At 42.4% G+C, this 14,213-nt stretch overlaps 1 protein-coding gene across 4 annotated transcripts in view; it reads right to left on the bottom strand.

Moving 5' to 3' along the window:
• The window catches only part of ptprda (protein tyrosine phosphatase receptor type Da), a 98,610-nt gene that overhangs the window by 14,824 nt on the left and 69,573 nt on the right, over positions 1–14,213 (bottom strand). For 2 of the 4 annotated variants that reach the window (XM_084487179.1, XM_084487180.1), the window contains exons 21-26: positions 11,834–11,946; positions 9,623–9,664; positions 8,887–8,984; positions 4,830–4,953; positions 2,113–2,288; positions 236–355 (exon numbers count right to left, since the gene is read on the bottom strand). In XM_084487179.1, the coding sequence (XP_084343305.1) occupies positions 236–355; positions 2,113–2,288; positions 4,830–4,953; positions 8,887–8,984; positions 9,623–9,664; positions 11,834–11,946 (673 nt within the window). The remainder of the gene's footprint in view (positions 1–235; positions 356–2,112; positions 2,289–4,829; positions 4,954–8,886; positions 8,985–9,622; positions 9,665–11,833; positions 11,947–14,213) is intronic. The other 2 variants (XM_084487181.1, XM_084487182.1) reach the window with 1 other exon arrangement.

Genomic DNA, 14,213 nt, shown 5'->3' with positions numbered 1-14,213 from the left:
AAACATGGGCAGGGATGGGGCAGAGCGGTTGTGGATTGGTAAGCTGTTCCATAGTGTGGGAGCATTGACAGAGAATGCCATGTGCTATGACTATAACTATGGGGGAGATGAGAAGTCTACTAGGGAGGGGGGAGTAGTCTGCAGTGAAAAGGAGGGAGGGGGTGGTCTTATGCAGGTAAGCTAGCTTACATAATTGGCAGATGAAAAAGAATGGCAGCACCAAAGGTGAACTTACTTTATAAAGTGCAAACGTTCGGACGCAATAGGTGGCGAGCTCCACTGTGTCGAGCAGCGTCACCTGTATCAGACCGTAGGTCTCTGTTCCTCTCGTAGGCCAGTACTGGTCACATTTTACCTACAGGGGGAGAAGGTAAATAACGTTATTTAAGGAAGAAACAATCCTGGCCGAGGGATTTTGCAATCCTACAGTTTCTGCAAATTAGTTCTGTTTATTATTGCTGCATTTTTTTTTCGTAACAAGTAACTTCATCCACTGCTGTTGATTAGGTGTGATTTCACAATCAAGGGAATGGTCTGCGATATGTGGTGGGAGCAGACAGTGCCATTTATTGCTCTGACAATCTCCATAATTACAACGGCAATCACAATTTCCCAATCATATTACTGCTCAGGGTTATTATGGTTCTACGCCTTGGTTGCCCAGTGAACGGCCAATAAAACATTGTTCCATTACTGCATTATTGTTAAGCTGCCAGAGAGGGAAACTCTATGAATACTGAGGAGGGTATAGCCTCACAGTCCATGCAGATGCTTTGCTTCTCATGAGTCGTTTGTAATGTACTGTACATTTGCTTTGACTGAATAACTCAAAGAGTCCAGCTCCTCTTTCAAGGAGGGCTGTTTAACTGATTCCAAACGTACAGAGGGCCAATCGATGACGGCATAGATTGCAATGTTTATTTGACCACATTAGTCTCCCTGCAACTGGACAGCAGCGCATTACAGTCACAAGATCCTCAGGATTACGTCTGGCTCGTCAATAGTATCGTTGGCTGCACTGCAGCTCCTGACATTGTCGGAAGCCGTTGAAGCAAAAGGGTTGATTATGGTCCCACGTTCATGCAACGCAAGGGGGTTATCCCTTGCGTACACCGCAAGGGCCTGACGTGCGCCTCCCAAAAATTGTAACCTTCCGTTGAGGCGACGCAGCCACAAGGGCTGTGTTTGGTCCGCTTACTAAAACCCGACGCGTCGAAGGTTCACGACTGCGTCGAAGCGTCTGCGTGGTCATTGTGTTGCGTGAACGTGGAACCATAATCAGCCCTTAACGCTATGCAAATCCAACATCGGCGGTGGCTCTCGGGGGCTAACGGGAGTGATCAATAGTGACGACGCCGGGGCAGTTAGGAGCAACAACAGCAAACTGCTCTCCTCTAAATGTCAAACAGCATCAACACTGTCAGGGGAAAACATAAACAAAGGGGGAATCTGAGAAAGCCATCTTAACCAAAAAAAACATGAAAACCTTTTATGCTACATGCTATTTTCATATTTCTATACAGCGAAAGCCCAGAGCCCGACAAAAAGAATAGAGGCTGGTCATCAATTATGTACTTTTAAAAGATTACCATATTGTGAAATGCTCAAAGGAATTTTGTTCATTGGGTTATTTAAAAAAAAAAAAGGTTGTCATGGGGACGGGGTCGAAACTACTGTGTGGATGAAATTAGTGTGTCTATTCAGAAAGCTGCCAGTTCAAAGCACAGTTTGAAGGTAAGCAGCTTATGGGTCCATTGTACGGTTACCCAGACTCTGAGATGAGGAGGGATACGTGCTTTGTGTCTACATCGCCGTGGATGGTTGTTCGGTTGATCGTATTCATGTATTTAATGGTTCTGTCGGTTGCAAATCCAGACAAGCCATTCTGAAGCGATCATCTGTCATGTGTGCATAATTCTGCGCAAGGAGATGATGGGTGTCGATATAAACGCATCCTGTTATTATAACATTTGGGATGAACCCAATGTGTAGGTCATATTCAGTGCTAAATATTCTCAATCCTTCCTGAAGTCTTCTATTGAATGCCGCTAATGCTCAGATACCGTTTTATTCACTGCTATTTGTACGAATGTATTCACGTTCCGCTCGTACCCGGGACCGCTCCTCTAGCTTGGTCATCATGACGATGTTGGCGCTCCTCTGCTCCCAGATCATTCGCCAGAAGTCTCCGAATGTCTCGGGCAGGGCACCTTGCGTGGCGATGTAGGCGTTCTGCTTCCTGTAGCCGTCGATGTAGTTCGAGTTGATATAGTCGCTGCCTGGAATGCCTGCAGGAGATGGGGATAGTAGAAATGAGAAGATCTTCACGTGTCGATTGCTGCACACATGATGTTGTGCAAATGAAGTGAAGGGACAAATGTTCAAGGGATGATTGTTTGGATGTCTGTGTTGATTAATGAATTATTGTAGGTACATTGTAGGTGCTTGAAGTACATGTACTTCAAGCCTATGATCATCGATTGTATCTACGCTTTTTTATTAATTACAATATATATATATATATATATATATATATATATATATATATATATACACATTTGAAAAAATATATATTTTGCCTCTGTAAATCGACGTTTTTAGGTCTATTTTGCAATCGATCGGGCGAGGCGTATCATCTGAGAGTCTATCAATTTGAAACTCCCTTCAAAAAAGTGTCAGTTGCCTCCATCTTTCTTTTTTCCTCCCTTTGCTCATGAGAAATGAAAGGTGCGGTCTGTCTTTTCAATCCGGGGGAGGAGAGCGAGATGACAGCCAGTCGATGCTCCGGGAGTGGCGGTCGGGGAAGGCTGTTGTGGGGCGCGTGGGGGGGTATGGGGGGGTTGCTCGCGCACACACATGGTTTACCGAGATAAGTCTCATATGCATGGAGGCCACGTTTCAGAGATCCCCTTTACACCACCACCCCCGCCCTCCCTGCCACCACCCACTCACAAAAAACGGAAAATGGAATATTAACATTCCAAAAAATCCCATCCATGTTTCCCTTCCGTTAATATATTTATTTTAAACCCCTCTTTTTTTCGTGCTGCTAAGGAATTTCCACGACGGACAAGGTATAAATATAAATAAGGCCGGGGGCCTTTTATATTTTCTCTCTGCAGATTGAAGAGGAATGGTGAAGAACGGAGTCGATATTGTGAATGAATGAGAATGAATCTGGTTGTTTTGTTGCATGCTGTATTTTCTAAATGGCTTTTGCCGGCACGCTGTCACTCAGGATTTGGATGAAACGCCAATGCCTCCCTCGCTGTCAACAAACTTATGAAGGAAAATGCATGTAGCAATACTACTAAGGAGCCAATTATCCGCGCAGGGAGCTGGGTAAACACACACAAATGACAATGTCCCTGTCAGTCCTTTTCCCTTTTTCTAAGTTGAATTTTCTTTTGGTGACCACTGTGGCGTCCTAGCTGAATTATTTTGCCTGATTCCCTCTGAGAACATCTCCAGCAAGAATGCAAATAATAATTAGGAATGTTGCTGGTGTACGTTTTCCATGGCCTGGGGGAAAACCAGCCAGAAGCACATAGTTAATTCACTACCCATGTGAATCAAGTCATTTATGAAATTATTCAATTCTATAAGAGCCATCATCAAGGCATCACACTTTTACCATCACATTCCAACACTAACAGTCCTGTTATGCTGATGCCCAATTCTCCAAGTCCCCCCCCCCCCCCCCCCCACCCTTCCACCACATTTTCCCCACCCCTAAAGAACTCCCATCAAAGTAAACAAACCCGGCACAACATGCCAACAGGCTTTAGAGGAGGAGGAAGTCCCTGCTGCCCTCCTCCTCATGGCTGGCTGAGAGCAGCACCGCCACACTCCCCCTTACGTCCACAACCAGGGACTCAAGTGTGTATGGGCGTGCAGATGTGTTTATACGCCACACTAATGGGCTTCAACACTGCTCAGCTGAGTGCTCTTTCTGAGAGCCTGCTTGCAGAGAGGGACTCTTTGGAAGCCACTTATTTATCAGCCTTCTTTTCTTTTCTTTTTTTTTTACACATTAGCCTCCATTTGCTTGTCAGTTTGTTTACTGATTATTATTATTAATATTATTATTATTATTATTATTTTGTTCACTTTCCGTCCATAGGAGCCCCTCAACTGAGGCTGTTAATTAGTGGCTGGCTGTGGGCATTCACACACACAATACAACACGCTAACAAAAGAGCTAGCTCATGGTGATGAGTTTCACCGTACAAGTGGGGACACTTTCAAAATTAAAGTTATGAAATATTTACCTCCCCCCAAATATTAATGTTGTAAAGGTTGATGGTAATTTTGCTGAAGCTAAAATCGATGTTAATAAAATAAACATATGTTTTTAGTTTCCTTTTTGATTCAGCCATCTGGCTGCAATCAATTGCTGTCGTCAGCATGGGGATAATGATCATAAAAGTCCGGGACCAATAAAGACATTGAGGCTGTAACTAACGATTATTTCCTTCCTTGTCATTACGTCCGTCATTATTTTTTGATTGTCTCATCAATCATGCAATTATTCTAAACTGTACAATTTTTGTAACCCGTCTAAAATAAATAATGAGGAAATCGACTTGATATGAAAACATTTAACATCATGTTCACTTTTAGGAAAAGTAGAAATACATAATTTGGGGTTTTACTAAAAATATCACTGATTATTTGATCCATGTATAAATATGTAAATCATTCGGTAGTGCTTGTGCTACAGAGTGTGCGTGCGTAATGCTAAGCATGTGTGAGACATGAGTGAACGTGTGTAGCTCATTACAAAAAAATCAATGCACAGCTCCTTGTGGCGCCGACAGGGGACGTACCATCGATAGCTGACAGCAACACCCTGGAGTGGTCATACGCTATCACGTTAGCATATCTGTTCTTCGGCTTGTTGACTTCCAGGTTGGAGTGTTCCCACGTGAACTGTTGGCCGGGGTCGATGGACTGAAGGAAGCAAACAATCAGACGGAGAATTAAGGCATGAATCACACAGAAATACAGCACAGACAAATCATTGGGGCTCTTGGCAAGGATCACAGTTTACCGGGTGCAGCAGGTTGTCCTTCAAGATTAATCGACAAACAAATTACGTTAACACTGAGTTCATATTTTTCCAGATGGGCGTTTTTTTTATCGGATTTGGCTTTGATGTGCCATTGCCATTTCAACGTATTCTTTCTCTACAACTTCTCAATGAACTCTGCGTCTAATTCATACGTTCTTCTACAACGTTCTTCTACAATCTACAACTTTAGACCGTTTTCATGAGTAACATAAATTTAAAAAGTAAAATTTAGCCACCGGAGACTGGCACTTTACACATGCACGGTGCTATCAGTAACTATGCGTCTGTTAAAACATATAAATTGACACTAATGGCTCTTTTGCTCTCGTCCAGCGAGGTTAAGAGACTCATCATTATTTAATCATGTTAATGCGCGGTGGAAAACGGATCTCAAGTGCTACACTCAAACTCAATCTCAAGAAGTAGAGAGGGCAGAGGTTTCTAAATACTCATGCAATATTACTTAGGGCAGGGCCATCTTACGTGAATACTGCAATATATTGAGACCGTTTTCGGCCTTTAGTTCAGAATACTGAAACTCAACTAAAATTAAACTGACAAGAATGAAGGACAGCTTTTTTTTTCTCTGAGTCAATTCTTGGTTCTGTGTTTCTTTATTCAGGCATACTTTATACTTGGCAGTTCCCATTTCAGTATCTACAAATTTGCAGCAGAGTGCAGTTTAAAAATACATAATATTTTTCTAATTGATGGTGTCACCTCGTGTGTGTTTCTTAATTCAATGAGTTGAATAATTACTCCATAGTATGTGATTATTAAGTCATAACCAGAGATGGGTAGTAACGTGTTATTTATTCTTTGCTACATTTACTTAAGTAACTTATTGAATACATTTTACTTAACTCAAGTATATTTGTGAAGAATATATTTTACTGTCCTTAGCAGGACACAGAACTAAGAAATTTGCATAATACATTATAAGTTGAATTGTAGATGGTGCAAAACGTAGAATAGCAGCGTGTGTCATGGATAGAAAGAATAAACCTGTAGTTGTCTCGTGGCATTTTTTAATTTGAAAGGGACCTAAATTGATGTTTTGATGTATTAGACCTTGACTGGATATCCACACGGCTATAGAGATCTAGCCTATTTGCACTATTGTGATCAAGGCACTGATTCATGTTAAAGCTTTTGCATAGTTGTTTTGAGGAGGACATGATACAGAGGAGATCCATTGCGAGTTCATTAGACGCAAAGACTGATGAGGGACGAGTTATAGTTGAGCCAATGCATGTGAATAGTTATATTTATTTTTTGTTCTATTGGACAAGCATTTACAATTTTATATTTTGTACATTTGGATATGTCAGTTCATCTTGTTCTGCTTAGTTCAACAAAAAATATGCTCATATGAAGGGACACATTCCTTGAGTCTTTTCACTATATGCTTTCTTACTCTTACTCAAGTAATAATTAGGATGACCTGTTTAACTTCTGCTCGAGTCATTACTATTTTAAAGTAAGAATCCTTGTACTTGAGTACATTTTTTCCTACCATATTCACCTCTGCTCATGCCTCAACTCAAACTTTGAAGTGCTTCACATCAAACCACAATCTTGTACATGTTGACCCGATTGCACCCCAAAATTTTGGTCCTTTTTTTTTTTTAAGAAAGAGAAAATAAAAATAAAAACAGAAATAAAAATATAAACAGAAAAATAAATAAAACAAAACAAAACAGAAAAGTTAGTTCAGGTGTGCGTGTGTGTGCGTGTGCGTATGTGTGCATGCATCATCTGTCCTACCCCAGGCCGTCGAGGTACCGCGTCAGCTTGCCAATGTACCCTGAACATTCTCTATTCCACCTGTCCAGGCTACCATTAGCCACCGATGTAAGCTTCTCAATCTCCAACACTGGTTCTATTGTTTTGCACCACTGATGAAGTTCTGGTGGTTTGGGTTGTTTCCATAGTCTTGTCAGCTGTTTCAGTGCAGTTAGGATCAACATATTGAAGATCTTTCGCTCCTTTAATTTGATCCTATTATGTATGTTAATTCCCAACCAATTTTTGCATGTCAGGGATTCCCTAATGTCGAGGAGGTCTTTGATGGCTTTCTCTACCACTTTCCATGCAAACTCTCTCCAATGTTTTGACTGTGTGATCTCTCCATTGTCTCTTGAGAATTTAGTTTTCCAGATAACAAATTGAGTTTATAAGTCTTACAAGGTAAATTCAAGAGTGAACTGATTTCTTTTTACAAAGTTCAATGAAATGATTATGACATACCATGACTTTGTAAACTATTTTTTTTTCAAAGCAAGGTGGAGTAATGATACATTGGAATTCAAGTAAGAGCAAAATTATTGTTAGATTGCAGTGAACAAGACATAAATCAACGCATTGGTTTACCTGCAGAAAAACAAATTAAATATTACATCAGTATTTGGCTTAGCCTGATCTGAACACTGATTTGCAATATTTCTCACAATAAAGTGCCTCTCTTTACATTCCTGCTCAAAATGACTTTCCAGTTGTTGAACAGAGGTGCAATGTAATTGGAATTCAATGCGATAAAAATGCAATTATGGAACTTGGCCAGCCAGGCAGGCAGCTATATTGTGACCTTATGGATTTTTAGTCACTGCTATGACAGTGAGATAAAAATTGGCAGAGAAAGAGGGTGGACTGCTTTTATCCCACACATTGCCCCTGAAAGGACCCAGAACTGGCACAATCATTCACAGTTCCAACGATGCGCACTGGAAATAGTTCCAATTACTGCATTAGCAAAAAATAGCATGCATGTCAACATAATCTGCCTGCAGCCTATGGGATTTTTTGGTTGCTTTGCAATTTTTCTTATGTTTTTACCCAGTGCCTCTCTCAGCAGAGTATGTTCAATCCTTTCAAATATGTATTCAATGTAATTAAAACTGGAGTGGGGAAAAAATTGGGAAATTCTCCCTCCCCTCCACAATATGCTTTAAAGTTTTGAGTATAACTCTGGTCTCTAGCATCAAAATGGCTTCCCAGGTAAGAGTGCTGTTTGAACTCTCTCTCTCGGTCTGTGAAACCTACATTATGTCTCCTTGATAGTAATTTGGTCTAAGCCGAATCTCTGTGCTGTGTAAATATTGGTATAGTATAATGTGTTGTAGTTATGAAATATACAACAACTGTTCAGTTCAGCCATCTCTTCCCATCTAGTGTCTGTCACAGGCCTGATCCACTTGTATTAGACATTTCTCATAAAACTACACTGTAGCTTTAGTGGCCTAAGACAACAAAGAATTAAGTTGTACTGATGTAAATGTGTTCGAATTACTATGAACTTGATTACATTCATTAATTCTGCTATGGATAAAATTAATGTTATTTTTGTCTAGTCCTTTGCACTGTGTGTTATCCAACCTACTCAATTTCAACCTCAAAGGCCAGCTCCTTCCCCTTGTGGTCTGCTAGTCTAGTTGTGTAAATGGCTTCCAGGAAAATATTATAAAATGGCGAGACTGTGGGTTGCATGTGTATGGGAAAGTGAACCACATTTTTCACGTGTGTTGCTAAATTATTCTTTGGTTCGAAAAAACCCCAAACCAATCCCCCAAACATTGTTCTATAAATATATAAAACATGACGTACATAATGAATATACCTGAAAATTCAGTCTCTGAGTAAAAAATTCTGAAACAAAAGCAACTAAACTAAAGACCTCAGGAAAAAAAGGCTAATGCAACGCAAGCTTTATCTGTTCGTTTTATCACCAGTCCCTTGACGGCTCTAAACTCTGTGGTCCTGAAAGAAGCAAAAGACAGCAGAAGTGCGTCTTAAAGGGCCCAACCCCTGCCTACCTCATACTCCTGCGAGAACTTGAGGTTGTCATTGGCCTTCAGGCGCTCCAGGTGGTCTGCCAACTCCATGATGGGGATGGGGGGGTGGCTGGCCATGCCTGTTACGATCACATAGACAAGAGCACACCCGTCAGCCACGCAGCCTAGCATCAGCCCTGCATCACTAAGGAACATGTCAGTGTGTGTGCGGAACGGAAGAATGGGAGAGTGGAACTGGTTAGGCTAGTTTGGTCACTCAAAGCAGTGGGCATGCTCGATAAAGAGGAGATGGACAGAAGCCAAAGAGAGGTCATCGCACAGGGCCCCTCCCTACTGCTGAGGGAAGAATGTTATTCACACCGAAAGCAGCGGTGGTGGGGCGGTCAGCGTGACGAGAAACAAGGAGGACGACGACAAAAAACGAGAGTAGTAAAACCAACAGCGGATGAAAAACAGGTAAATCAAAGTAAACATAGTTAGGCCAGAGATGGAGACGTTTGCTTTGAGTAATGACATAGCGCCGGGTTGTCATTTCAAACTCCGCCTCCTGTGATGTCATGGGGTTGACACCGGGTTGATTACATGGTGTTGACGGGTGGGGGTGGGGGTTGTTGGGGGGGGTGGGGGTGAGGGTGGGGGGGAGAATACAAGGCTAAGCAGGAAATAAAAAGGAGAAGAAGGGAGAAATAAAATGTTTGGCAAATAACATTTACCAAAAACAAAATCATGTCAAAATGTATAAACAAGACCAACTAACTTGACAAATGGAGGTTACTGGGGTAACCGGGCGCACCCAGACCTGTGGAGGAAACGGCGGTGTAAATAAAAAAGGTTGCAGAATCGCATCACCACAACGTGATGACTTTAATTGACTAATTTCCCCCCACAAACACAGGGTAGGCAGTAGCTTGAAATGTGCCAGAACTACGTTCTCTATTTGATATTAGTAACGCACAAATCAACATGCTACAAGCTTGTGCTATGTCATTGCTTAACCATAGAGAGGATAGAAAAAACTTCAGTCAGAAGACATGCATAGTCATCGCCATCCATCGCCTTACCAACCAGCAGAGTACACTTTTACATTTCTCTCACGGCCGGTGTTGGTGCTTGTCCGCTTGTCCGGCAGCTCAAAGTTCTCGGCCGGGCGTTTAATTTAGTTTTTGACTTTGACAAGGTACAACTGACATTGCTGAAATTGAGTGGTCATAAATGTACGTGCTGCGTATGCTCGTTCGGTTCGGGGGGGCTGAGGTGTGCAGGGCGAGACCCCAAGGGCAGGCGTTTGGTTTATGCAGGTTCAAACAATGCTGAGGTGCCGCTTGTTAGACGGAGAGCTGAGTGTGCCTCTTCCAGCCACTCCGGGGACCTGGACTGGGATTGGACGACAATGGCTGCTGCGACAACGGACAACATCCATCTGCTCCGCCCCCTTTTTTCTGATCGCCGGGTGTTTACAGCGTTTGGATGTCGGTGCCAATTTTCCCGTCAATTCACATTTTTCGGCGTGCCTGCATGATGAACCAACCTGTGCCTTTCCATCTTCGGCGTGAAAGCTCAAAGTGAACATTAGCTAATGGAAAAAGCGAAGCTCCCTTTTTTTTCCTTACCACTCAAACTTTCCTTTTTTATTTTTTTATTTTTTCAGTACCCACCACCACTCAAATTCCATTTCAATGGCGGCAGCGGTGAAGGCAGAGGGTCGACAAGGGACAATGAAAGTGCCATTTGCCACGTCTCGCTCAAACATCTAGCATCCTCAAGATGGAAATTGTCCCCGTCAAAAGGGGTGGCTGGGGGTAGGGGGGGAGAGGGAGGAGGAGGGTGAAAGTGATGGCGTAATGGAGAACCTCTTCATGGGCTTAAGAGGAGTACGTCACGCGGCAGACGGGTGCTTTGATCGGGATAACGAGGGGTAATCGATGTAACCTGCTTTCTGGGTGTGTGGGCGGGGGTTGGAGAGGGGATGGATGGATGGCTTGAGAGGTGGTTGAGATCTCTCCAACAGAAGCCAGGGATGAAAACATGTCGGTAAATGCCCTGGCGGGTAATCGAAGGCTTTCATAAATATGCATAATCTTTTTACGAAACAAAGGAAAACAAGAAGCTACGGGATAATGGATGCTTCTTTTGAAACTAGCCAACCTGGAAAAGAACATAGCTTGGATGTTACATTATCGACAGTCTCCGAACACCTGTCCTTAAGTGGCTCGTTCCGAAGCAACTCACTCACACAGCGGTTGAGTGGCCCTCTTTCAGCTGCCTGCCACCTTTTCCACAAGATAAATGGACTGCGTCGTCTCCCTCCTCGATGCCAAAATGCTACACGCGGATCGAGACGACGTGTCACCCCGACTCACATCAGTACCAAAGGGTCCGGCGAGGAGTGGACTATGATGTTCACCGCTTCACACACCGCCCCCTCTCATTGACCAAATGTGACACAAAGTAGTGACACTTTCTATTGTTCTCCCCAGGCTTCATAGTGCTGCTGCCTTCTCGGAATGGACACTGACAATAATTTCTCCCAGGTATTCCTGTGCTCTTCTACTGTTGAGGCCTGACAAAAAGGAGAGATGGCCTTGATGACCCAAACCGCCACAGAGGGTGCTGCGTGTCACCGGGATTTCGCCCAGCTCGCATTTATGGACACTCGCTCGCCCCCCTAAGTAGTTGGAGAGGGGGTCACTGTCACTCAGCTTGGCCTGAAGGCCGCCCCGCCATTGTCCGCACCTGACCTAGTTAGCTTGCTCACAGCTAAGTGTGGGATCGGTTTAGCTTGGAGTAAGGGTTTCACACGTTGCTCTTGGTTGTGCCTCATCACTTTGCTCAACTTTGGAAAGTGCATATAGCAGTTGTGTTTGTGTAGGAGTGAAAGGGAGGGGGAGAGATTTAGGTATTGGTAGGTGTGTAATTGCATTTCCAGTGCATATGGGAGGCCTTGACAGACATGAATAATGGTTCTTACCGGGTGTCTGGAAGTTGAGACGTCGGAGCTCCACAGGGTCAGTGGGATGATGTAAGGGCATTTCCTTGCTGTTTGGGAGACTTCCTTTCCTAGCATCGGATTCTGCCCTTTTCCTGGTGGGAAATAGCAAGAGATATTGACAAGGGTCTCTTTGTTTAAAAAAAGTGATTGTAGGTTTGCGTACACTGTGTTTGGTATTTGGTTAATAACCTTGAAGTAATTTGGGAGGATAAAATAAAAAAACAATGATTTAAGATATCCTCATTGAATAGATGCATGTGTAATGCGTGTTTGGGCTATGCCGGTTTAATGGGCCACACCAATGCCAAATAATAGATTAATAGACCTTTCTAATGCTGTGTTTCATACAGTTGATTCAGCCTGTCTAATTAATCCCACTTAACCATCATCAAAGAATCACAATACAAGACAACAATGTCTTGTGGTGTGTAGAAAACATTGTCTTAGTTGATCAAACCATATATTTTGTGATGACCACCATTAGTGTGAATTAATGTTGACTTCTTAAACAATTAAATTTAGATGCTCCACAAGTTTTTAGTATGCATGAAAGGCCTATTAAAGCACATTAAATTACATTTACAAATTAAAAGGCTTGTTGCAGCTTTGTTGTTATATATATATATATATATAAATAATTATCCATATCCATTATTATATGGATATGCATTATATAGTATATCCATTATTTCATGATTGCTATATGATATTAAATTAGATCTTTTAGAAATTAAATTAGAAGCAATCAGATGTCTGCTTCAACTCAAATGTGACTGCATGAACGCTGTGGCAATAATTAATTCAAGCATCCAGGAAAGCTTGTTATAAGAGTTCAATCATTGCAAGTGATTATTTCACTTCAGGTGACCACAGTAAGAAACAAGAGGAAAAACCCTTAGAAATGACATCATCTTCCTCAGAGACAATTACAGCAACAGGTGAGGGAACCTCAGCAAAATGAAGATAAAAGCACACACACACACACACAGGACCGAAATGGCTTAAGCTATGTGCTTCTTTAAGTTAAGCTACAGACACACTTTTAGTCTATGGTGTTATCTATCGTTATAACAACCGACGGCCGGCGGCCATGGCAACGCAGAAAAAATGAAAGCCGTGGCGGCTGTTCAACAATGTGTCCTGGGCGGTTGTCCTTGAGGACAGAACATGCTCGCTGGAGATCCTGTTAATGGAGATAACTAGGTCCACGTATCAGGAAGATTACACAGACCCCTTCACGCTCCCGGGGTCACGTGACCGTTTTGGGGGAGTGGATATTGTTTACCTCCCCGGCTATTAATCACACACCACCTCCAACCGTAATTAACAGTGCAGTTAATTGCGTTTGGAGCCGGTGATTGAGTTACACAGGGAGGGAATATGATAATATGTCCGTGGTGATTGTGAGACTCGGGTTATTAAGAAAAATGTGTTGTTGTAAATTGTTTAGGCAAACCGTGGTTTTGGCTTTCAGGCACACACCAGCTTGTAAGCGTGACATGGGAAATCAAAGCATGCAGGACACAGCGTGCAGGGTTCATCAGATAAGATGGCGTGTGGTGTCTCGGAGTTGTTCAAGGAAGAGATAAGCTAAAGACATATCATTATGGCGATCGCTCTTAAGGTTTCCAGCAATTTGATGTTATGATTTGACTTGATGATGTGTCCTTCCGAGCAGCAGGGGAGGTCAATTTCATGGCCATCCAATCTTTTTTTCGGTAATATGAAACACTGCAAGGCTGAAAACGAGACATTTTTATTTCCTCTCCTTCCATCAGTCTTACCTGTCTGGTTTGCTGCTCCATTTGGTTAGCAAGAAAAAAAAACGGGTGAAACTTTAGTTGTAGTTAGTTTATGAATTGGAATGGAGGAAAATCGGAATGGGGAAAGAAAATCACTACTTCGTACACCTTAAAATCTGAGCTCTTCTGCTTGTTTATCATGTTTTATGTTTCTCTATGGCGGGGGATCCTGGGAAATATGATTACCTGAGATAGAAACAACAGTGATCACGGCCTCGGGTTCGGCACGTGAAAGAGATTAGTAACGCTACACTTGATAGGCAGCCCACCCCCCCCTGGAGGTTTCTGTGGCGCTTTCAACACTGCCGTTTTGTCTCAGGTGCATCCAAGATTTGTTCTTGGGAGATGTGCTTTTGAAATTATTTTGTGATGTTGTTGTTGTAGAAGTGAAAAAAGTGTAGTTTTTTCCTTCAAATGAATAACATCACTCCTAAGAGATAGCCAATTCAGGAATCACATGCTGGTCAATTTAACCATAAAGTAGTTATTTGAAATCTTTTCAACCATATATAATTTATTTATTTATTCATCATTTTATGCCCATGCTTGGAGAACAG

The sequence above is a fragment of the Micromesistius poutassou genome (assembly GCF_964030765.1).
Source record: "Micromesistius poutassou genome assembly, chromosome: 23".
NCBI lineage: Eukaryota > Metazoa > Chordata > Actinopteri > Gadiformes > Gadidae > Micromesistius > Micromesistius poutassou.
This window is presented reverse-complemented; position numbering and strand designations above follow the sequence as displayed.